This window comes from Epargyreus clarus, unplaced genomic scaffold (assembly GCF_041222505.1).
Source record: "Epargyreus clarus isolate Ecla_fem2 unplaced genomic scaffold, WU_Ecla_fem_2.2 ptg000014l, whole genome shotgun sequence".
NCBI classification, from domain to species: Eukaryota; Metazoa; Arthropoda; class Insecta; order Lepidoptera; family Hesperiidae; genus Epargyreus; species Epargyreus clarus.
Window position 1 is genome coordinate 14,050,643 of NW_027332222.1, and position 26,507 is coordinate 14,077,149.

At 36.7% G+C, this 26,507-nt stretch overlaps 2 protein-coding genes across 4 annotated transcripts in view; both read left to right on the forward strand.

The window, feature by feature from the left end:
• Positions 1-26,507, forward strand: part of LOC140746946 (uncharacterized) — a 124,795-nt gene that overhangs the window by 86,753 nt on the left and 11,535 nt on the right. For all 3 annotated transcript variants that reach the window (XM_073079128.1, XM_073079130.1, XM_073079129.1), the window contains exon 4: positions 24,341-24,438. In XM_073079128.1, the coding sequence (XP_072935229.1) occupies positions 24,341-24,438 (98 nt within the window). The remainder of the gene's footprint in view (positions 1-24,340; positions 24,439-26,507) is intronic.
• Positions 22,567-24,323, forward strand: LOC140746947 (uncharacterized). Its single transcript, XM_073079131.1, has one exon. It carries the CDS (start codon positions 22,922-22,924, stop codon positions 24,128-24,130), a length of 1,209 nt encoding a protein of 402 aa, XP_072935232.1. The 5' UTR covers positions 22,567-22,921; the 3' UTR covers positions 24,131-24,323.

Sequence of the window (26,507 nt, forward strand, 5' to 3'; positions counted from 1 at the left end):
AGTTGCTTATGTAAATATTATCAAAGCCAAAAACAGCCCTACATCATAACGTAGGTGAGTTAAAACAACGTTGTTGTTATCATAAATTCCCACAGTTTCTCATAGTTTCAGGCGCACGTGCGTCGTCCATATGAATTATTTATAGTGCGCGCTGATCTGCGGTTTCCGGCACTCATTCGCTTTCTTGCTCTCAAATGCAGCTAGTTTTCAGTTATATTATACCTAATAATATGGAAGGCAGGCCACCTACATGTAGGTTCTTATTGACATTATTTTTTGTTTATATTATAAAGAGAGAAGATTTGATACTATTAGTTTTTAATTTTAAACATCTGAAATAGGCTCCACATTCCTCGCCGCAGGTTATGAGTAAAGAAAAACACATGAAATGCAATTTTTTTTAATAAAATTGTGAAAAGCATGCAACATTCTACCTTACTTATATCCAAATATGTAGATTATCAAATATTAGCTAGATAGCACTCAGAATTTGCGCTCATGTCATGTTGAGAGGATTGGGTATTGCCGAGTAATGCGCAATGCTGATTGTCATTTCCACAAATAATTAATTGAAATATTATAGATACTGAATTGTTGTGAATTGTTCAGATTGAAAAAAATATCTCGAACATTTTTGCTCGTAGTAAAATAGGACTTTGATATATTTTTACAGATTTTCATTGACATTTTGCGATTTTATGTTATTCGATTAAAGCGCTAAAGACCTCCTACGCTTACTCCGCACCTAATTCTCTAACAGCCTCACACGTAAGAATCTAATCTAATCGTTAACAACGTTGCATACTAAGTAGCAAAGAGCAAACTTTAGCTGCAACGGAAGCTATGACGTCATTGATCTCGGAATGCGCTGATAACGACGTGGGGGATCAGGGCACTGGATGAAGCTTAGTCATAGATCACTTTGTAGATTAACTTTATGAAGTTACTCTGTGTTGGTTAGGTGTGACAAAGTCTTTGTTAAAGCCCTTTTTGTTAGGTATCTATGACCGCTTTTTTAACTTAGCGTTTTTTTCTTTTTTGGATTATTCATGTCCTTGTTACACTCACATGAAGACCCAATAGATCTTTATTCTAGGCAATAATTATTAAATTTTGAACCTTGTAGGCGAATAATTGTTAAAATTCATTAATAACGCTTTATATCTTCCTATCATACCTTCTCGAGGGTTCGAATATTGTCAATATATAACAAAATAACACAAAAATTACAGTTCGAACAGAATTGCAACTGTGAAAGCAGCATTGCAATTTATTTATGTTCTTGCGATTGTAAACTGAAAACAGTATATCACGGTCCTATCTCGCCTCGTAATATTTCCCTTTTGAATAGACTTTATCTTTACTGTTAGGAATTCTCCATGGATCCCAGGCCATTCAAGGATGAATGCTAGTAAAGCTTACAGTTTATTGCTTCGTTTTTAGAATTATTTGTAGTATGCACGTGGAGCTCTGAAGTTTGAACATAATTTGATGTACTTAGTGGACATGACATGTGTTATACTGATGGTCTCGTGACAGGACCCTATGTATGTCGTGTCACCACTGTCACATCTGTTTCTGCCAGAACAGCAGAGGAACAGAAGAGCTATGTGAGGCGTTGAAACATGGACTATGTTTCAAGAGCAGCAACGTATTTTTGACCAATCTGAGGTAGGAATCTAATTATCTGGAGATGATCACAGACGTCCATGGGTGGGATTTGCCGTCATCACGAGGGCTCTATGTTCGTTTGTTACTCAAATATTGTAAAAATAAATATAAATGACCTAAGATATACTAGTATAAGATAAACACAAAGCAGTTTCGTAGCTATTAAAAACTGTCAAATAAGCTAATGCTTTTTTTGTATATATTTAAAGACAGTAATGTTACGTTATTTTCTGATTACACAGTTCTGATAACATACACACCTACATGAGACTTGCCAAAATACACCTACACATTACTAAAAGCTATGGAAGCAATTAACAGATGGTTCGTAAAATTTACCGTAACGTTATTACTATAAACAGCAAATTTAATAGTTGAAGTAAAACATTGTAGAACAATTAGTTATCGGGCTAAAATCGGCAACCGATAAAATATGCTATGCTGGGCTGTAAATCCATCTAAGGTTTGTGTAGGCGCCTTGGAACTGCAACAAACTAGTATTGGTCTCACGGTACCCAACATGTATTTCTATGGCGATAAGGGCTATTTTATGGCAATTGATTACTTCCTACGACCACCCGTACAAGATCGCGAATTGTAGTTATTTCGCAACCTGACAGCCATATGGTGCGTACAGCGTATACTAAAGAAAATAGAATTTGCTGTGAAATGATCTTGTAAGATACGTATGTGACTAGACGGAATGGAATTGGTATGGTTGGAATTTTGTTGGAAATTTTATTAACTGGGAATGATCTGATATACTGTTCTGCGCATAATATACAGTCCACCTGCTCTTAAGTTTTCGGTACAGTACTTATATATCCGTTTTCAAGTTATTACTACAGTAAGATACTGCTAATCACGGGTTATTCCCCGCAACTAGGGTTTGGAATCTACATGATTAAGGTGCTTCAATAAGGATTGGTAACAATAATATTTATTTACAATATCAGTAAAGATCATCCTCATATAATATGTAGGTAATACGTATGTATACTAATTTGTAGCTGTAGTTGTTTGTATATTAATCGGAGGAACGGTATAGTAAATCATCATAGTATCCACGCAAAAATAGACTAAGGCTTTTTACAATGAAAATATTTAAGTGTGGATAAAAGCTTCTCCATAAAATACCTGAAAGCCTGTCAGACTCATTCCATTAGTCTAAGAATAGTTCCCTTTCCGTTGCTTTATATGCCGAGAACATTTAAATGGAAAATGTAGTCTGTTTTACGTTCCCAAGTATTGGTGCAAGATTCTATGCGTCATTTCCTCGGTTCAAAACAAATACTATACCAAAATTTATTTGCAATGTTTAGATGGTGATTTTCCGTGGGCGAGCGTATATTATAGCGTCGGTTATAGCCCACACAGTTTGGTTAAACGGAATTTTGTAGTTATGTTTTGCGGAGTACGTCTAAATATATATAACTCAAAGGTGACTGGCTGACATAGTGATCTATCAACGCACAGCCCAAACCACTGGACGGATCGGGCTGAAATTTGGCATGCAGGTAGATGTTATGACGTAGGCATCCGCGAAGAAAGGATTTTGATCAATTCCACCCCCAAGGGGACAAAATAGGGGATGATAATATTACTTCGTAACGCGAGCGAAGCCGCTGGCAAAAGCTCGTGTATCTACAAAATTAAGCAGCGTTGAGCGCGGTCGAGTCGCATGGTTGACCGCTAGTGGCAAAATATCATGCGCGTGTCTGTGCCTCGGAGAGCAAGTTAAGCCTTTAGTTCTAGCTAGAATTGAACAGCTTAATTGATTTATAACAATTCGGCACAGGTTGGCCATTAACTTATATCTTCCACCATCAATTCGGATTAGAGAAACGGTGTCGGATATGCTCCAGGGTTTCTCTAGTTATGAGGAAAACCCTTGCCCGGAAATGGCATTTAAAAAGGCGCAACCCTTTTTTTGCAAAATAACTATTTCATAATTCGTCGCCTTCATTATTTCATCGCCTTAATTAAAGTTTGTGGGGATTCAAGTGTAGAAGTAAGATTTTCATCTTCGCGTGGTTTCAATGCGTCGGCGCAACAATTATGTCCGTATACCAGGGCGGATAAAGTGCTACTATAATTTATTACATAAAGTTACCTAGTTCTACTTAATAAAATTCTCGCCTTGGATTTTAACTGCAATCAGTAATCAAGGAATAATGCTCTATTTAGATTGATGAGTTTCTAAAGACCAGCACGGATTATTCACCAAGTGGTTTATTTTCTAAAAGTCCTTTTAAATGCTCGCAGAAGGTTCAACTTTCTCACCACTGTAAATACACTGCTTATTGTTAAATTGGAGCCAATTAGCTCCAGAGGGCTCTTATTTGGAAAGGGAGTGTAAATTGCCCGGGAATTTAAGGATTTGTAGATTTTACGGCGAGCGTTCATCGCTATTTTCCGGTTTCGTATTTCTTTCCGAAGTTTCTCTTATACGACCGGAGTGGAATGAAGCTAATGCTGTGGTATTTTTTCTAAGGTCTATATACTTTCTTTATGTTTAATGTCTGTATTTTAAATCCTTTCAAAATAGGTTGTTTTGGAGCCTCTGTTGTATATTAACATTTATGTATTTTTATGGTGTAGGTACAGTAGATACATTTTTCTATTGTATTGTTAGTCTCATAAATTTTCAATGTCTCCAAAATCCATTTTATTGCTCCAAAAACAAGCAAGGCGAAAACACAGTGACCCAAAATAAAAAAAAAAAAACTTTAAATGAAAACATATTTTATTTGAAACATCTACAAAAGAAAAATAAAAATGCATTTTATTTGAAAGGTATATTTCAAATTTTTAAAACATGTTTTGATATGACGTTGTGACAAAATAAAACTTTCGACTTCCTTTTCTTATCCAATGTATGCTAAAGCTTCTTTGCTTACTACTCTCATTTATTGCACAGCCACCCTGTCTCGTTGCTATACAAATATTGACTTTTCCGGAGTACACATGAGGCAATACGTTTCCCCTGGCGGACTGCCATCTTCCCGATTGACTCGAGACACTGACAATGGGAAAAATTCCCCTCGTTGAAACATCATGTCTCAACAAGCGGTGTAACTTGACGTGAAACCGTGAAGATTTCTGAATACTTGCATCTCCTAATCGTATGTAACGACGGCTGCAATGATTCTTATAACCCATTTCTGACCACGGACTCTAAAGCTAAAACTAATTCGATGCAGGCTGATTAAGCTACACGGGTTAGGACTACTGGAGCGCACATTAAATTAACTTCTAAAACTTACCCATCCTACCCAGCCTATCCCTTATCTTTATTAAAAAAAAACATTTTTTATTCAATATAGGTTCTTTACAGAGCACTTTACAGAGCACAAAGTCAATACATCTACCACCACTTCACAAGGTGTTTCGTTATTCAATTCAGTTTCAGTGGTTCACGTATGATCGACACAAGTCTCGGGGATAAGCTAGTAAACTGATTACGGTAAATCACATTCTACATATAACCTTCCACGCCCTTTCAACCCCAATAATAATAATCTTATGCCTTACAAAGCCAAAATCAATTTAGTATTAACAATCCTCTATAATTTATAACAGAAATATTTCTTATCGCCAACCATACTATTTAGTAAATCACCTCAACAAGTAGTGTGATCGCGTGTTTGTAATGGCACCCTTTGTCCACGTAACCATCAGTTGGCTGTGTTGGCAACAACTCAAAATAAAGCCTGCTATTATAATTAATGGAAAGCCATAACGTTTGGACCATTAAATATTCCCGACCTCAACCATTAAGTATTAAAAACGTTTTAGTTTATTCTGTTCGCATAATAAGATTATCTTTGCCTTTGTTGTGACTTTGACGACTAACAGACAAAGACATTAACTTCCGGAAAACGATTGGTTCTGTTTCCTGTATCTCTTTTGTTTTTTCGAAATATAGACAGTTACGTTTCTTTCGGTTTTTAATTTATTAAATATTTCTTGTTGTTGACAATCCGGTAAACGTATTCTATTCAAAAATGTTTTACTTTTATTTCTCAAAATTCGTCAATTATTGTGCGGTACAATTAACCTTTAGGTCAATTACTAGTGATTCATTGAAATGTACACTTGGGTTGCAATTGTCAGAGGACGCAATTTTATTTTTTTGATAGCCAGGTCCATAACATGGTATAATGTGGTATTCTGTTACATAATTAGGTGAACTAGTATCATTATAAAAACTTGTAAAATAACTGCCATAATTTACAATGTAAGTTGTCAAAACAATACCTTTATTTTTCGTGGGAAACACTACATGGGTTTCTTCTCAGCTGCAGAGGCAACGGTCTAGTAAAACTCACTCACTGAACTTTGAAATATAGAGAGGGCTTAAGTAAATGAATAACATTGATTAACTAGCAAATCTACAAAGTAATATGTTCTTGACAAAATTAAAATTTACTATGACCACTTAATCTTTCCGAGGACATTTCCTATTCACCCTAGTTGGCTCGTAACTTATGGAACCCATAATAAGTACAACAAATCATTTCAGCGAACGCTACTTTGCTCGTGCAAAGATAATTTATAATGACAGAGGTCCAGCTTCAAAGGACTGGGTACAATTAATTAAAGTAAATTATACAAATTGTACAGCGGTCGGCAGCCGGTTATTATTGACACTAACGGCAAGCTAAGGGTTAATTATTCGTTCATAATATAGAATTTACTGTCTAGTATTTAGGAGTATTAGTGTAATTCATAAACTTAAATTATTTCATATTCGCAAAAATGGTTAAAATTAAAATATAATCTACATATTAAAGAAATATTTTCTTTATAGAATTTAAATTTATCATCACCACATATTTTCCTAGGACACTTCCTAGACACTAGACGGCACGGTACTTATAACTTATGGAACCCATTATAAGTACAACAAATCATTTCAGCGAACGCTACTTTGCTCGTGCAAAGATAATTTATAATGACAGAGGTCCAGCTTCAAAGGGCTACAATTAATTACAATAAATTATACAAATGGTACAGCGGTCGGCGTTCGATGATGCTATATTGACATTTACAGTAGCTTAGGGTTAATTATTCCTTCATAATATATAAATTATGTGTAGAATACTACATCATCTAATAATAATAAGTATTAGTGTTATTCTTAAATTATGGTATTCGTTAAAATATAATCTACAAATTAAAGAAATATTTTCTTCATAGAATTTAAATTTACGATCATCACAAATTTTCCTAGAACACTTCCTAGGCAGTCTAGTCGTCACGGCGCTTATAACTTATGGAACTCATATTATAAGTACAACAAATCATTTCAACGTGCGCTGTTTAACTTGCGCAAAGATACTTCATAATGACAGAAGCGCGGCTTCAAAGCACTTTGTAAAATTAATTAAAGTAAATCATACAATTTATACAGCGGTTGCTGACGCAATATTGACGCTAACGGTAGGCTTAGGGTTAATAATTCCGATTATAACATAGAATTTATTGCTTCTTAACCTACGTTTAGATCTTTTCACTTTTTAAAGTGACTTTAAATTATATTGGAGCATCCAAATGAAGTGTATATTTTATTAGTATTAAAACTTAGCAATCGACACTTAATTTTTTCCAGGACATTTCCTAGTTAACAAGGCCCTAGTAACTAAGTACAAATAATCATTTCAAAGTACACTTCTTATATTTTGCTTGTACTGCGGGCATAGATAAGTTATAATGACACAGGCGCAGCTTCAAAGGACTCGTTGTACAAATAATTAAAGTAAATTATACAAATCATACAACGGTCGGCGGTCGGTGACGCAATATTAACACAAACGGCAGGATTAGGGTTAATTATTCTGGGATATTAATATACTCGTAGAATTTACTGCTTCTGTCTTGTATTAATACTTTTTCAATGTTATTCATGAAGTTAGTTTATGTTATTTTGTATTCGTAATTACATTAAATATGAATCTTTTTCATATTTGCATACAAAATTGATGTTTAATTTACTATCACCACTTTATCTATTTGATAGTTCCAAGACATGCTTAATGGCACGGCGCTTGTAACTTATACTATTATTAAGTACGACAAATCATTGCTCGCTTCAAAGGACGCCGTGCACAATTAATTAAAGTAAATATACAAATTATACAAAGCTCGGTGGCGCAATATTTACACGAACGGTAGGATTAGGGTTAATTATTCCAGTACAATTTAGAGCTTTCCCCTTCTCTCTGTATGCGTAGTTATTCGTTAACTTTTATAAACATAAGCATCTGATTCTATTTTATTTCGACTAGTGTTTATAAAAGAAGAGATTTATTTATAAATCAGTATCACAAACTTTAAATAGAAATAAGTCCTACTTAAAGCCAATAAATTTGCGTTGCTACTTCTGAAAACTTAAGTAGAAGAGCTCATGTAAGAGTTCTTGGTAGTTTACCAAGGACAGCCTTAAAACGAAAGTACAGCAGCGCTACTGCAGCTGTCATACATTCTATTAAGATTTCAATCACTTTATACTAATGTTAAATTAATTGTTTCAGGTAATATTCAAACTCATCACGACTCCACGTTACGTAAGTGCTGTATATTTAAAATTTCCGCAATGATGGCGGTTTCCGTTCGAGCTGGAAATTCAATTAAGCAGAACCCGAGTGCTCTTTATTGAATCACCTGCTTTCATCGTGTGTTCACACTTTGACAACCTTTTGTAGGTAACCTTTTAACAAAAAATGAAATACATTGGCACACGTGTGTAATACTCGAAATGATTCGGCACCACCGCCAGACCTATGTCTGTCTTATAACAGCAGTGTTAGGCGCTGCTGTGTTCCGTTTTGAAGGGTGTGGTAAGGGAGACATACTTTTCCGAGGCGTTCCAGCTTAGACCTCAGGGGTAGCGGTGCATCTGTGGCCGACCTCAGGTAGGAATATCTAATCCTATTTGGGGTGGATTACAGACGTCCATGGGCGGCAGTAGCCACTTACCATCAGGTGGACTGCATGCTCGTCTGCTACTCCTATATTATAAAAAAAAATCTACAATTAATGAGTTTGCCAATTCGTAGTAACTACTATTTTAAATGATTGGTGCGAGGAAGCTTTAACTTTAAAATTGGTATTGTTTTCGAAATTTGTAAAAATAATATAAAAAAATAATAATATTTGTTAAAAATTAAAATACTTTATACAGGCTGGCCTCAAATTGACTAAACCGATTTTAACAATCACAGAAAAAAAAACTTTATAAAACACGACATACGATATACTGTGGTGGCCCTAGAAATATTTCTATGTAAAATAGTCACAATAATTTTACAGACATCAATGAGGTCACGGATATTTTTAATTATTATAGATCATAGAAATGACATATGTTATTAATAGAAACCCAAAGAACCAATCAATCACAGTTATATCTGACAGATATCCCGGACAATAATGATTGATAAAATAATATTATTAAACGAGTTAATTAAAACCTCTCAATGAATGGTTATATCAAAACCATAACCAGTGGAGTGTGAAAATTAACTCTTTGAATTTAAATGTTTAATTAAGATATATAATAAGATAATATCGTTTGCTGATACTGCCATTGTAGTGTTCATCGTTGGTTATTGACCTTTGAAGTTTAATTAACAATTATTATGTGTGGTGTGCGTGAAGTTAACAAAATTTGCATATGTATTGAAAATGCAATTAAATTATTTAAATTTTGTTACTGATGGAAAGGAAGTGTGCTTGGCCGGTTGACAAACCGATAGCAGAAAGGATGGATAAATGTCCTGAAATATGCAGCATGAAACGGTTGCAAGTAGGTCACCTTGTAATAGTGCCAATTAGGGCTTATGTCCAAAAGGCTAATAAGACTAGAAGTTTGGAAGAGAGGTCATAAAGAGTCAAAGGATGAATTTGTCGAAACGTTCATTGCAGTTTTATTTAACAAACACAAAGCGTTTTTGCATGATAATAGTATAACAATAATCGCACTAGATATTTTTCGTCGTGGATTCTTTGATTACAGTAACAAGTAAATAAAACCAAGTCCAAAACAAAAAAATATGGATCACTTGAATAGCTAGGATTGAAACTCCACGCAAGTTTGTAAAATACTGGTTACTAATAATAATTTAAGCATCCAAAATCTTATACGCAACTAAATAAATATAAAGCGATGTCAGAGATTTATAATAACTATAAATAGCTACGAAGAAAATTATTAAAAAAAACTAATTAAAAACTAAAAAATGTCACCCGATGTCACATCACAACTCACAACTGACGTATGAAGCCACGACTTCATTCATCCAGCCAGCATTATTAGCCTTTCAGTCTTTAACTACGAGAGCTATGTAGCCGGCTAAAGGCAGCTCGCCCTGAAAGGCCCTTTGAGCAAATATCATTTCATGTCGGCCTGAGCGTGTGCTCGGAATTGATAATCTAGCCTTTTACAGAAATATAGCTCGAAATGAGGCTTCTCCAATTTGGAAGTAACCTCATTACGTCCGGCTGAAATGTTACGAGCGTAACTTTTTGAGCAATCTCCAAAGCAATATTGCTACAATTTTGCAGTAGCTTTATGGAAAAAATATTTTTATATCTACAAAGAGTTGGTGTGTGAGAGTTTGAAAATATTAATAGCAAATAGTATTGACATTTCTGGGTGGTGTACAGTACATAGTAGTTTGCATGTTATATAAAAAGCTCCAGATTTTAAGTCCAGTCAGGCATCGTGAATAATTAATTTACTTATTTAGAAGGTGGTAGAACCCTTTGTGGTTCGACTCCGGCGGCACCACCTATTTCTAACTAATAACAGGAGTGTTAGGCGCTGCTGTGTTCCGTTTTGAAGGGTGTGGTAAGGGAGATAGACAGACATACTTTTCCGAGGCGTTGTAGCCTAGTCCTCAAGGGTAGCGGCGCATCTATGGTCGACCTCAGGTAGGAATGTCTAATCCTATCTGGGATTGATTGCAGATGTCCATGGACGCCAGTAGCCACTTACTATTAGGTGATATGTATGCTCGTCTGCTACTCCTATATTATGTATATAAAAAATCTGGATGTTTGTGGGTCACACACTCGCCAATGTGTGGGACCCACAACAGTTTGTGTTGTTCTAAAGTAATGGAAAGTTAAGACTTATAAGTATGTAACCGTCATTAGTTTCTTCGTCAAGAAACAACTTTTAAAGATATTTTTTACGATTTAACCAACAAAACAAGAATCCCTGTAATCGTTTAGAAGCGCAAATAATAATAAACCAAGAGATTTGCATTGTTATGACAGAAATTTTGCTGAAACCATTTGTCGTTCGGTCATTATGCAATGGGGACGGTGCCAAAGAAGTATTCATGAAGAAATTGCTTCTCCTTTTTATATATTTAGTGCAAAGATTTTATAAACAGTTGGAAAAATAACTTTAAGATTTAATGAAGTTTTTTCTACTTTGTAAATCGCTTTGTTTCTTGTATAAAGTATAGTGGCCGGTTGTTTTTCTTATTGCGTGGTGGCGACCAAAGGAAATACGCCGTATTAGGGTGCCACAATAGCAATATCGTATGGCTTGCAAAAATTCCTTGTCACATTTTTTGTTAACATTCAAAAAAGTTTCCTTTCACATGTTAATCTCCCAAGTGCTTCTTCTTCCATTATCCTATATATTTATAAATTTAAATGTAAAGTTATCGTCAAGGCTTAACACTTCTCGTATTCAATACATAATTATGTACGTACCAACAGGGAAAGTAAATGTATTTAAATTATCTAAAACAGAAAAAAACATTCAAAGCAAAGCATCCCATTCAATCGATGTGAACTCTTATCATGGTCCATTCAACAGCTCTTCAAAGTCCACTGCTGGCTGCAGGCCTCTACCATAAAGGTTATTATATCGTTGACATGCTTGACCGCGCGTTTCAATGCCCTCAGTCATTAGAAATGCTGAAGTACAATTTCCATCTACGATCCATCTCCAAGTACGACTCATCCCTGGATTAATTGTAGGAGATGGATAATTGCCATAGTGCCACAGCTATTGTTTTTGTTCTGTGCAGTATCTCAATGTTTTGACTAAGGTATTGACAGGCGTAGGTGTTCGCAACTGGGTCGCATACCTATCGGCTCCCGTTCTCTTTGACCTTATGCAATGGATACCTTATAAATATGCGTCATATAAATTTTGTTTTGATGCATATTTATTTACTAAGCTGTTGGAATCATCAGTGCTGAACTTGTATCATGAACGTATTCTCAAATAATATGACTCTTGTGGCAAGAGCTTAAGGTTAAATAAATTAGTAACTTTTCGATAGTGGCGAATATTGTAACGTGAAATTAGAAACGATAGTAATTTGAAGCTTAATAAAGCTTCCCGTCCCACTTCTCGGATTCGGTCTCTCTCTACAACTAGGGAAATTGTAAGCTTCACCACATTATACCAATGCGGATTGATTGATGAAAGTATCCGATAGTTTAACAATCCGTAAGCTCGCTATTGGATGTCGCTAATATTAACAACTAGAAAATTCAGCCACATGCGGTCACCCGTACCACTCCCAACACCCGATATTACCTAACTTTGTAAATCACTACACAAGCCGGGAGCACCAACAAGATATCACAATAACCCTGCCACGTAAATGTTACATATTGCACTACACATTTAGTTCCAAGAACTTCATACAGAGACTAAGAGATAAGTTGTTGAGAACAGACTTATTGTTCAAAGGATTTAATAAAGCAAAACCGCGGCAGCTTAACTTCTCAGAACTGCCTGTGTTATTGAGATACTCGTAACAAATAAATGAAATGTGGCAGACATTTCATTTATTCGTTGCAATAAACCTCTAACGTATATGTGCGCGTTGTTTTGTTATGTAATACCATTGTAATACAGTATTCATCATCAACATCATCATCAGCCTATTACTGTCCCGCTGCTGGGCACGGGTCTCCTCTCAGTTTGAAAAGGATTAGGCCATGGTTCGCACTGGCCTAATGCGAATTGTTAGACTTTTACATACCTTTTTTAAGATTTCTCAGATATGCACGTTTTCTCACGCTGTTTTCCTGCACTATTTCATCAAGTGATTATTAATTTGTAATACGCACATAACTTTGAAAAATCTGGTTACGATAGCATACCTGGGATTTGAACCTCGGACCCCTCGATTCGAGGCCGATTTTCTTAACCACTAGACTATCACTACGTTTTCATTATTAAGATACTCGTAACAAATAAATTGAAACGCCTGCCTGTTGCAATAAACTGTTCTAACGTATAGTTCGTTGTTTTGTAATGTAATACAATGTTGTTGTATGGTAATCCGCTTGCTATCGTGTATGAATAAAATTCCTATTTTACTGTCGCTGTTATGTTCGAAGTTTTGACGCTCGTATAAAGTGTTCTTATGGGTAGCAACTCATCTGTAATCGACTGCGGATAAAATTGTGGCCTATTTGGGATTGATTACAGAGATAATGAGTTGTTATCCCTTACACGATCTTGCTATTTCCGATTCATTAAATACCTTTGGTTTTTCTACCTGTCATTGTTATCTTCTAAATTAACGTATGATTTAATTTCCTGTTTTTATATTACAATACACCTGATAGTAATGTAGCTACTGCCTCTCATGGACATCTGTGATCAACCCCAGGTAAAATTAGATTCCTACCTGAAGTTAGGTAAAGATGCGTTACTGCCCTTGAGAAGTAAATTGGAACGTATTACCACCCACTTTAAAGCGCAACACAACATTGCTTTATCCTGCTATTATTTGAAATAATTGCCTTAAAAATAAACACTTCCTGTGCTCAGTAAAACCACGGGGTACACTAGTATTAAACATGACTCGTGCCTTTACGGTAAGGTTATGATGGATGGTAGTGCAGCAAAATGAGCAATCCGGCTAAGTGACTGCCTTCATACCGGCTCGTTTCCGGACGAAGACGTCTTATTTCCGCGCCATTACAGGCCAGTCCATCATTCATCATTTCCACCGGAGCGCCGAGTCGTTACGCCACCGTCTCCTGGACTATTTTTGATCTGAACATAAAATTACTGTTTATGGGTATGTCAACGGTTGTTAGGTGATTAGGGAAATCGGTTCTCAAGTGATGTTTGTTAAGCCATCTTTTTACAAGTTCGAAGTAGAAAAACATGCAGTTTATCTGATAGAACCAATTCCATACAAAACTTTCTTTCTTCTTGAAACCGATCACAAGTGCCTTGCCACTCCTGAAGACTGACATCGTCGCATATATCAATATACCGACACATCATTCTACCGAAATGCAAGAACTATTAAAATAATGTATTACAGTGTTGTGGGCAGTGGACAAACAAACAGGTGGTAGAACCCTTTGTGGTTCTACTCCGGCGGCTCCATCGCCACACCTATCTCTACCTAATAACAGCACTGTTGGGCGCTGCTGTGTTCCGGTTTGAAGGGTGTGGTAAGGGACACACACTTTTCCGAGGCGTAGTCCTCAGGGGTAGCGGCGCATCTGTGGTCGACCCCAAGTAGGAATATCTAATCCTATATGTGGTTGATTACAGATGTCCATGGGCGGTAGGAGCCACTTACCACCAGGTGGACTGCATGCTCGTCTGCCACTCCTATATTATAAAAAAAACACTTAGTACCACGTGAACTGCATATTTCTTTGCTGCTTCAATCACAAAAAATGCGATTAAGAAATCAGGGAGCATTGCGTTCCCACAGCGCATAAAGGCTCTTCAGATAAACCATTTAATCCAATAAGCATCACTCATCGTTACTCCATACGGGAGATTTAGTTAACCGACTCGCCATAGTCGTATGCGGTCAATTTAATCCAATTTAGGGACGGACGGCACCCACTTTAGGTAGATTGGTTCGGACGGCCGATGCCAGGATGTATCGCTGGATTAGGTGTTGGCTTTTGTCACTGCCAGGAAATGGGTAACAATGGGCCACTGGTTATATAGTGTGAAGTGTAGCAATGCTGCAATTTTTATTCTAAAAGTACTGCATTTTGGTCGGCGGAGTTTGCTAAGGACTAAGTTTACTTACAAAGACAATGTTTAACTGTCCTACATCCTATAAGGTAGCAATAGGTACTGCTGCGGCCAAACAACGAAGACTTCTACCACGTTTAAAATGTTATAGAACTTTGTTTGTGAGATTGCTTCATTTAAGCTGGACATCAATTTAAAAAAATAGTTACTTGTATAACCCAAAAAACGACGATGGTAATAAATAGGGGTCGTTGGTTGCTTACCGCGTAAGACGACCAGGTTTCAAATCCCGGTAGAACAGAATTATATATTTTTTATTTTTCTCATTTAGTATGCCTACTTTCTATATGTGTCCATTGCGCCACCATACAATTTGTAAAGTGTTTATTTTTTATTACAAACTATGATCTTAGTGTTAGATCAAGTAGGCTTATCACGACAAGGAAACAGTAAACTGCAACAACATACTTTACTGGAGTTGTCTGATAGAACGTTTTATTGCTTTTAAAGTGGCTTATAGTTTAAAAACAATAAAATGCAATAGGAAACACTACAGTTGTATAATGATGTGGTAGGCGAATAATTTAGATACCACAACCAACTGAAATTTTGCTCAAATCTGGAATACATCCTGGAGTACATTGATGCCATCCAGCAAACAAGCTTGCAGACCACCTAATATTAGGAGATGACTATCGCCCTACAATATTTAAATTAACCTACCTGGACGACTAAAATAATCCGAGAATTATGGGGGATCTTGTGTACCTATGTCTTGTCTAGTTTGTAGGGCAAGGTAATGCTAACTGCATTACCATGCACAAAACTAGAGCATAATTGTTTAAAATCACTATTATAAAGCAGAAATATTAGCTGTAGTTGGAACACACACACTTCTATTACCTTTTTATTTAACTCATAAATAAAGTACTAGGAAAATAATAACACTAATTTATAAACCGCAATGATATATTTAATTCGCGACTGTTTTGTCATAATTACCTGTTTTAATTGAAACTTGGCATACAATTTTGGGTAAATTAATTAAATTTGACTGTGACTTTCCTGTTAAAATGAGAACTTGGCACTAATGTGTAATAACTAAGAGTTTGTCGTATAAGTAGGCTAAATTATGACTACGTAACAAGCATTATTCGGGTTGATATTCGGATAAGGGTTAAGTTCCTTTATCACGCACCTAGTTACAAAGTTATAGTCTCGTATTATGCAAATGGTAACACATTTACAAAGTTAAACAACATCGGGCGCAGTCGAGAGCTGGATGGGTGACCGCTAGTGGTTGAACATCATGCGCGCTCTCATCATCTAGGCTTTGGTTAGTGGGTTACGTCGTCGGACGCGGTTTTTATTATTTAATGACGGTTATTGAAAGTTATTAGGTTTTGGAAGAGTACAACATGGTAGAGTATGCCCTGGAACTCTCTAAGTTGTCGTAGATCCCCTTTTGTTACAAAAAGTTAGAGATATCCATGAGTAGCACTGATCACTTACAGCCCGGTGAACAGCTTATTTCCTACTTCAATCCTATAATATAAAGTTTAAATGTAGAAAAACTAAATAAAAAACAACATGGTGTGATTCGTAGAATTTGCAATTTTAACTAAAGCTGAAGTTCGTTTTATTAGCACAGCAGTATTTGCATAGGGGCGATAAGCGAAGGCATTGCACCGTAACGTTGTCGTGGGGTTGATATCCTGATAAGAGTGAATCACCCCACTTGTTTTACCCTTACTTGCGGGATTTTCGTAGAGGTCTTTATTAGTAGGAATAAAGTACTTAGTATTAATTACTAAGCAAAAAGTAAGTATTAAGCAAAAAGCAAAAAGTAGTTATAACTTAAATATTGGTTAGAAACTCGGCATCTAAATCGTGTCTCAAGTTCAAATTCCAGACCTCTGACTATGTGACTATGTGACCTCTGAACTATGTGCGTATTGGAAATTAATTATCACTTATATATTGTAGGAAAACCTTTACGCCTGTGAGTTCTCAAAAAATATCAGGGTTTTATGAAGTCTACTGTGTATCTGTAGGCAGCAGTGGGACTGTAATGAGTTGACTTCAATATGCTACTTTTCTTCATGTATTAAACAAGATTCTATAAGTTATAACCACTAAAGAATTAAACATAAAATGGCACAAACATTTCTACCACAGTTAGTTAAAAAACACATTTACAATTTTATTTATAACTAGGCTAAAGTAAATAAAACAAATCCTAACAACCTGTTTTCCATATTACGATAAGTGAAGTCATTGCACCATTACATGTTTCAGTCGACTGCCACACTGACCTAGGGTAAAGATAAGGGTGATTTACCCCTCACTTAACGCTGTAGGGTTAGTAACTCTTGTTTTAAACGGAACAGGGGAAATTAATAACACTAGACGTACGGTTGGTTAGCTTAATTGAGGAGCTTAAGGGTGGGTTTTAACTGTAGGGGTGTTTTTTTTTTAATATAATTGAAAGAATCACTTACGTTGTAGTTACTTTTAAATAATGCCACTTTATTGTTAAGAGGAGATTGTATTGATATATATTTAACTGTTTATTTCTGAATTTAGGTCACTGAAGCGATTTGGTTCAATTTGTTTATGAAATCAAGGCAATGTTAAAACAATTTGTTAAATTGCATGTATTTTACTTCACGTTATTACAGGAAAATTCTACAATATTTGTAGGTATCGGGTAAGGTACTTTTGTACCTTAGCAGTCAAGTATTGAAAAGATAGGTGCTTATATCTACCATACTATAAATAAATTTACTCTATTAATTAGGTACTTTTTGAAGCACTAAATTATTACGCCTTTCTCACCATAGACATTACGAGTTATAGACAACTCATATTATATATTTCATAGTCTTGTTTGTTAGTACAGTTGTAAGATATACTGAAAAAATCAAAATATTACCATTCCTTTGTACTTGCTATTTCACCAAAGCATATTCACGTTCAAACCAAAATACCGTCTCCATTTAGGCATGCAGTAAAACTTCAAAATTACTGCAAATGTAGTCCACCGTGAACGTGGAAGACAAAAACAGCAAAACTGCAGTACGGTACGTTGGACCGGCGCCAGCGCATTCGGCTGACGTGAAAATTGGAAAACAAACTGTCCGAAAACTAAAATAAACGACTACGCGTGCAAACGTTAAACGAAGTGTCGTAAACAGACTTGTGTTTATTGTTTTATTGCGGTATGTGTGAATTAAAAATTCTTTAATGATGGTGGAATGTAACTGAAAAACGTAGATAAATATTTAACTTAAATGTTAGGTGGCCGTCTTAATTCTCAAGAATCGCTATGCATCTGTGATCGGCTACAGGGAAAATATATTTTCCCTGTAGTGTTCTGTATTTGGTTACAAGTGTCCATGGGCGACAGAGATCACTTATTATCTACTACGTCTACGTTTCTACGTTCTTTCAATTAAAAAATACAAATATATAGTCTAAAATGTCAGTATTATTTCTTATTCGAACCCAGGCCTTGATAATACAAAATTTATACCACTGAGCCATACAGCCTTCTACATATAAGGTTAAAAATGGAACACTTATCTCATAAATACTAATTGTCCAACAAGAAAAGCGTACTAAATTAGGAGTCCTAATTTCAGGTTTTCATGAAAATGTATAATAAAGGGCCCTTATCGTTCCGCTCAAAGAGACCCGCTTATCAAAATACTTGACTGTCACCGACGGTGTCTGTGGTTTTGACAGCACTAAGAATAGAAGCGAACGAGATATCTATATAATCACTGGTTGGAGAGCTGTGGAAAATCTGAGTCTAATTTATAAAACTCGGATATTACTTACTTAAAACTTAGAACGTAGACCAATTGTTTAACTGGCAAGCTGTTTTCAACTCTTTTTTTGTACACAGCTTAGCTAGACTGAAGGCAACACCCCACCATAATTGTAAATCTACTTATTTATTTTAAAGTAAATAAATTGAATTGAATTGATATAAGTTTTTAGAGGAATGAAAGTCATACATACTAACAGTCTTTATAAAATAACATGCTGGCAAAATATGGGTGGCATATTAGGTTACATCATACAATGAAACAACATACAAAACATAAAGCTCATGTCTATTTTTTTTATAATATAAGAGTAGCAGACGAGCATGCAGTCCACCTGATGGTAAGTGGCTGCTGCCGCCTATGGACATCTGTAATCAACCCCACATAGGATTAGATATTCCTACCTGAGGTCGGCCACAGATGCGCCGCTACCCCTGAGGACTAAGCTGGAACGCCTCGGAAAAGTTTGTCTCCGTTACCACACCCTTCAAACCGGAACACAGCAGCGCCTAACACTGCTGTTATTAGGTAGAAATAGGTGTGGCGGTGGTGCCGCCGGAGTCGAACCACAAAGGGTTCTACCACCTTCTAAGATTTCTATAATAAAACATCTCTAAATGTTTTAACTTGCAAAAGAGACGTTTAATCAATCATATCATCTACACACATTAATTCCAAACCATAACAGGTTGTATAACACAAAATCCTCTGAATTTGAAGCCGAAACTCCATCCTTTGTACAACGTTGCTTCACACATGAATAGACCATTCAAACAAGTGTTCGCATTCGCTTTCGTCCAAAACACATGGAAAATGCTCTCAAAGCTTCTGTTTGCTACATTTGGCCAGTTTCAGGCTGTGCTCGTATGAACCTAAATGAAACAAAACAAATCTTTCGTTAAATAAATACGCGTTAAATTAAGAAGTTATCTTGTTTGAAAGCCGTTAAAGTATTGCCGTTTCAATCCAAAATTATAGCATTTGCAACCGAGTCAATGCCAAATGAAAATAAAGACAGCTGTGCGAAATAATCGGCATAAAATAAGTGGAGCAGTCTGGGAAATTCAACGCAATAAGTATTTCTTATGTGTAATGGTAAAATATCTTATTAATAAAGTATTGTTTTGCTTCAATTTAGTAAGTAAATCAATTAATAAGTAACTTACGTTTCAGTATAGTTTTTAAATACAATTAAACACTAAACTAAATCTACTACAATAAACACTAAAATTTTATTAATTATGTTATATGACTAAATCTAATCAGCCGCACATAATCCCTCCTATTTTGAAGTCAGTAGAAAAGTGTACTAAACGGACCAAATGTGAACAGGTTGCTATCTAAGTGCGGTATTTTCCGCATTTTAAGTTCCACGTTGTCCATAAAAATGTAGCGACAACGACGATTTTGCTCGCAGCAGTATGGTTTGGTGAACACTGAAAGCTCCGACTTTTAACTAATCTTAGATACAAACAGTTACTTCACATATGAATGATACTTTCAACGCGTTTCCATTCTTATTTGGTCTAACGTGAAAATTACTCTTATGAGATTTTTCTTGTATAGCAGGCACACATATGCGTTAATGACTACAATTTGCCTTCCTCTGCTAACTGGTGTTGTGTTACGTCTAATTAACAGAAGAACTTCGCTGCTCGCCTGTAATTGGGTCTTAGAGTGCTACTTCGTCATATTTACACTGTCATGTACTTGCGTAATTGTCTTCGAGACATTGTTTGTGATAGGTGTCTCGTGAAGCCTTGAGTGTTCTTTGTTCGGAAGAAAACCTGACGATTCGCAGATCCGTTTTATTTTCGTCTTATTGTTTCTGTTTCTGTTACTGAAAAGAATTCAGATGTACCGATTTGATGTTTATGTTATGTCGAGAATATTACTTCAATATGGATTATCCTTGAAACAAAGAGATTAGCAAGGTTTCCTTGATCGTTTATGTATAAAACTACGTTAATCTATACATCATCGTCTTCCACATGACTTCCATCAAACGACAACGGACGGATGTTTGCAACGATATGCGCCGCGAATAGAGATCCGCTGGATAATTGAACCAGTTTCCACCTATTAGTTGCACAAGAATTCCTTCCACGTACGGACGTCGTCAGGAATATATCAGACAATTCCCAGGTGTCGTCAGTACAAGTTGTCCATACAAGTGGGTCACGGGCCACATTTCTTGCGCGCCCGCACGTCGGCATATCCTTTACCTCGATGGAATATCTTATTACGTTAAACCCCACGGGCCGATCGACTAGCTCGCTGCTAACATCTATTCTTAATTAAACATCCTTTGGAGAAGGTTGCCTTGTTATTTTGTCACAGCTGATTAGCTAGATAATGGTGACAATCGCGCAAGCTACAGCCAAGCTGTTTGAACGGAGCTCGTATTTCAGAGTAAGTATATTTCTCAATCTTTGTTTAACTAATCTGTTCATTAAGCCTGGACTGAGACCTCATGGCACAATAGGGTCGTTGTTCGTGTTACATTAATTACTCATTATCGACATTCACATAACAAACCATCAATATAATCGATTCCTTTCGTGTCCTCGAAAATTTTGGAATTATTGTGGACCCATTTCACACGCACGTCAATTATACCTTTTTATTCATGATACAAGATAGGTACCTTTTTTTTTTGTTTACGAGGGGGAAACCTTCAAAAGGTACCCTATGCCGTGGGAGCGACACGGGGTTATGTGGGATTCTTAGCCGCACTAAAACCCCCCCGGTGGCCGTCCTCGGCGCTGCGTAGGGGACTCCGGGATCTCCAAAGGAACGCAACCGGAGTCCTCTTAGCGCGTTGCCCCGTCGGGCTCCGCCCAGGCGAGAGTGCTGCTCGCCACTCAGTCTGATGTGCACGACGGTATGCGACCACACATACCGCCGTCCTTCCCGGGGTCGCTGGCCGGGCGGTTCGAGCTCCCACTCTCGCCACCCGCAACCCCGGAAGCCCCTTTTAGTCGCCTCTTACGACAGGCAGGGGATACCGTAGCCCTGTTCTGGTCCCGGAACTACAGGGACAACAAGATAGGTACCTAGTGGCTCTAAAATTTTTGACTCTCGTGACTCTATAACAATGTCGAGAGGCTCAGGATATTCGAGGCCAAACATGTCACGCAAAGCCACGCCCTTCCAACAAACAAAAGCTTTATTAAATAATTTGGATCCGAATCATTTTGTCATCTGAATTTTCAAGTATTCTATTGTGTATTTCTTAAAAGAAAATATTAGAGAATTGGAGTACATATCTTCTATTCTATTTGATAAAATGTTCAAGTTACACAAAACGTTCACTAAAAATTCTAAGAAAGCACATTTTAACGTTTAATCCGCGACGCTGAAAGTGCATTCTTCAGAGATAACAGCTAAGAAAAGTGTGCCATCATGGTGATGGCAAATTTTTACGCTCGCATTGTTAAAGCCACTAGAAACTGATAGTAAGGGTAGGCGAAGAACGCATGCGCGGCTCCCAAGGACACGCACCGCGCCTCAGTCTGGCGGGAGGCAGCGCCGCGGCTGCCTGTCCACTGGACGTCTATGTCCCATGATGCGAAGTGCCGCAGTGCCCGCCGCGTAAGTCCGCCCCGAGCGCCGCATGCCAGACCCGGCCCCAGCCCCGGCTCCGGCCCGCAGAGCGACCTTAAGCACCGAAGCCCCGCGGTCGCTCCGATTCAGTCTCGTAATTGGATTTTCTCGTTCAATAGGCAACGTTATGCTGATTTGATTGGCGAGCGCTTTCCGCTTCGATATTGCAGCTTGCTTCCTTCACTTCCTTTCGGAGCCTCTAAGCTTTGTGTGTAGTTGCTTCTTTCGTTTTCTAAAATTGATACGGTATCGAATGGAGGGCGATATGGGGACTTACGTAACGTTGCATTACGGAGTCACTGGTGCATCACAATCCGATAATACTATCGGTATGCGAGTGTAGGTTAGGCGGCGAACGCTGAGTGTGTGAAGTTCGTTGTGAATATGACATGCTGGGAGAGTGTTGGCCTACTGGGCCCCTGTGCGCTACTCACTTCGTCCGATGTCCGGGTGAGTTCTATACCAAATCATTTCAAGGTCGCGCTAGATTCGCTTGTTGATTGGATTGATATTCGAAAAGATAACTGACCCAAACGCAATTTTCCAGACCGGTGAATATCTCTCGGAGGTTTCTAATAATATCAAATTAAATTAAATTCACATATAGCCGAATGTTTCGGTTCATAGAAATGGGGTCAACAATGTTCTATCAATATTAACTAATTACGTAAACAAATTAATCGAAACAAAAGTGTTTTTCATAAACAGTATAATTATGCGAGTGTTATCTTTTTCTTCGGTGATCATCTATGTTTTCGTAAATAATCTTAAATTAAACATCGTTTGTTTAATGATTTCCTGAACAATTATTATGATACTTCAGTCGTACTCGAGATCTCTTACGGAGAGCTGCTGGATAAATATGGTGTCTATAGTGCTATTGACGACAGAAGAAGTACTTCAGAGAAACGGATTTTGGAAACGGTTAGACACTCTTTGGATCACACAGGAGATGGAACCCTTTGAAGAAGTGAAGCCCGAGCACGTGTATTCAAAGCCACTTTCAAGGGACTTTTATTATTCCAAGTTTCCAGACATACCAAGAAGTGAATCGGAAGATGAAAACTCTCTGACTGTCAGTGGATTCAAGAATAAACACCAAGAGTGGAAGTCAAAGATAGGCATCCGAAAATTTGTGTTGCGAAAGAGACATTCGAGTCAATCTAACTACAGTATTAAATCTTGCAATAGTACAGCATCTTTAACCGATGTAACTAATAAAATATTAACGTTGTCCCAAAAATCGGACGATAAAAATGAAACAATGCCAAAAAATAACGACGAAAGGGTGCGAGCATTTTTAAACCGTCTTATAGAAAATATACCGCCACCGCCCATAGAAGATTTACACGATTCAATTAGTTCAATAATGAAACCACAATTTAAAGAAGATTTAAGTGACATAGATTTACCGGATTACGCTGATTTTGAAAGAGACAAAATTATTCAACATAGTGACGAACAAAGTTTAATTCCAGCCACTTCAACTTTGAAAAGGTCAAAACGAAGAGTCAGTTTCAGTTTAAATTCTTTAAAATCTGATTTGGACAAAGATTCTTGGTATGAAACTATTTACGGAGTGTCAGATTTGGTATCGAAGAGTAAAGATGAGATAAGTGAATCGTGTAATAGTTTACAAAAAGTGACAAGCGATTCAGATTGTTACATATCCTGGTCGGATGTTGTGAATATGTGTGGAATAAGTGATAGTATTTTGAAAAGTCGTGAATCTCTGGAAAATATCGTGAGTCGGTCACATGGAGTAGAAACGGACATAGCAGATCTAACACAACAGGATGAGGAAGCTCAATACACTACATTTGCTGTTCGCAAAATACATCAAACTCTTAAAATAAAAAGAGGAATTGCGGATACGTCGTCCATGAACGACTTTAATTGCGAAAATGACGAAAATCAGTTAAAAATAAATGCTTTAGAATCGGATCCTATATTTTATAGAACTATTTATCGTCTTGCTCCTCAAGATGATGACGAATTGGTAAATGTAGCACAAATGTAGTGATAAAAATGTAACCTTTCTTTTTGTATCTATAACTTAGCAATAAAAATCTTTAATTAAAATGAGCTTATTATTTATATCCTCTGATTTGCTTATTTTATTCCTATTTTGTAAATATCTTCAGTTTGTAGTAAGTAGTTTTTATTACTCTTTTTACGATACAACTAAATTAGAGACAACATAATTAAAATTGTTTTTTGTTTGTTCCAGCCTCCTGAGAACGAATTGCAGAAGAATTCAGATCGTGTGCTCTCTGAGCACGAGTTGCGCGTTCAGAGATCGCTACAGAAGCTCAATGTGCCAGAATGGTAAGTACCAGAAAGTTTTTTGAAGTGAAACCTTCTTTAGCGGCGTTGTGCACTCTTTATGATGGGTAAAAATGGATTGATCGAAAATTCGTAAGATGGCAAAGCAAACTGCAAAAGCCGAGATGTCATCCGGTGTCAGTGTAGAAAAATTATGTCAATGTATGTCAGTTTCATTTTTTATTTACTAAGTATATTTTATTATTCAGGTTAGTTTTTGAAAGTTTTCACTTCTACCGGCACTCCTGGAGTGCAATCCGTTGTTCTTTTAGTTTTGAAAATCATAGAAGACTCAGTGTTGTGACTATGCGAACCCTAATTTCAATTTACTCAAGCACATATTAACCTGTCATTTATAAAGGACAATTTGCTTAGGAAAGTTACACACACGACACACAGAACGTGCTAATGTATATTAGCTCACTGCCTCTCGTTTGAGTGACAATCCATGTCACGACAATCGGGGATAGTCGTATGCATAAACTGTTGCACGCGTACTTAACATCCTTAAGCCCGTTGTTAATAATCAATCTATCCCAAATTTTGCCTGCAATTTCTTCATACTACATAGACATCGTCTAATTCTGATCTTAGGCAGAAGGTAGATAGGTTAGGTAAAACATAGATAGATTTATTATTAATAATGGTCGTAATCGGTGAGACAATAATGGATTAAAGATTATAATTTTGATTTATAATTTAAACTATACAAACTACTCAACGTAGATCATTGTTTGTATTTTCATGTCATAATATAAATGTATCGGAATAACTGATGAAGTTTTGACAATATCATCAATTATTACAATCGTAATGAATGGATCTAGCATTATTCGTGTTTATTTTACTTAGTTTAATACAAAGTTATTTACATTTGCGTGCCAACACGAAGTTAACTAAGTCAACGTACTTACTGATTTTCATGGCAAGGTTTCATGTCGTAATGTAAATAATGCTATTACACTTTGTAAGTAGGTAAGAAATGGATCACAAATGGATTTGAAATAGAAATACTTTGTAATACACATTCATTTATTTTCTGCACGTTTTATGAAGTTTCTTTAAAATTGTTTCATAATTATAACTATTTTGAAGGTGGTAGAACCCTTTGTAGTTCGACTCCGGCGGCACCACCGCCACACCTATTTCTACCTAATAACAGCAGTGTTAGGCGCTGCTGTGTTCCGGTTTGAAGGGTGTGGTAAGGGAGATAGACTTTTCCGAGGCGTTCCAGCTAAGTCCTCAGGGGTAGCGGCGCATCTGTGGCCGACCTAAGATAGGAATATCTAATCCTATCTGGGGTGGATTACACGTGTCCATGGGCGGCAGTAGCCACTTACCATCAGGTGGACTGCATGCTCGTCTGCTACTCTTATATTATAAAAAAAATATGTTTTAAATATGATTTTGCAGTTACATAATATATTTTATGTATATTTAAGCATAATTAACCCCCGATAATTTAGATTCCTACTTAAGGGTGGTCACAGATGCGTTGCTAGCCTTGAGGATTAAGTTGAAATGAGGCTTCTTTATCGCCCGTCAATGCGGAACACAGCAGCGGTAAACACTGCAGTCATTAGAAATACATGTGGCGGTGATGCCTCAGGAGTCGAATCACAAAAGGTTCTACCACCTTCAAATTTGGAACTTACGTTTTATGGTTCACGTATTATTTAACAACTTTGCAAACCCATCGATTTACGTACGTACACGTAATATCACCCTGATAATGTTTTACAGTATTAGTTAATATAACAAGTGATTAGATTAAGGGCAATACGGCTTATCGTAACAAGGTCCATCAGTTTTAATGTACTTTCTCACGCCACGCCGCGACCCGCCGTCACTCTTTATTGCCATTAACTGTGCCCTAATTGTATCTCGTGTAAATGACCTGGCTAGACTTTTGACGCTAGGCTAAGTACGTAATTCATATTATGAAACTCACTAGGAAGTAAGTTGCTCATGTCCTTTATATAGGGCATAATATAACATACGACATGTTCATGTAAAATTATCTTTTTAATAACGTTTTGATGATTGAAATAATGTATTTCTGCCCTCAAATA

Coding starts and splice junctions, on each gene's coding strand:
- LOC140746947 (XM_073079131.1), top strand. CDS start 22,922: ATGATACTTCAGTCGTACTCGAGATCTCTTACGGAGAGCTGCTGGATA.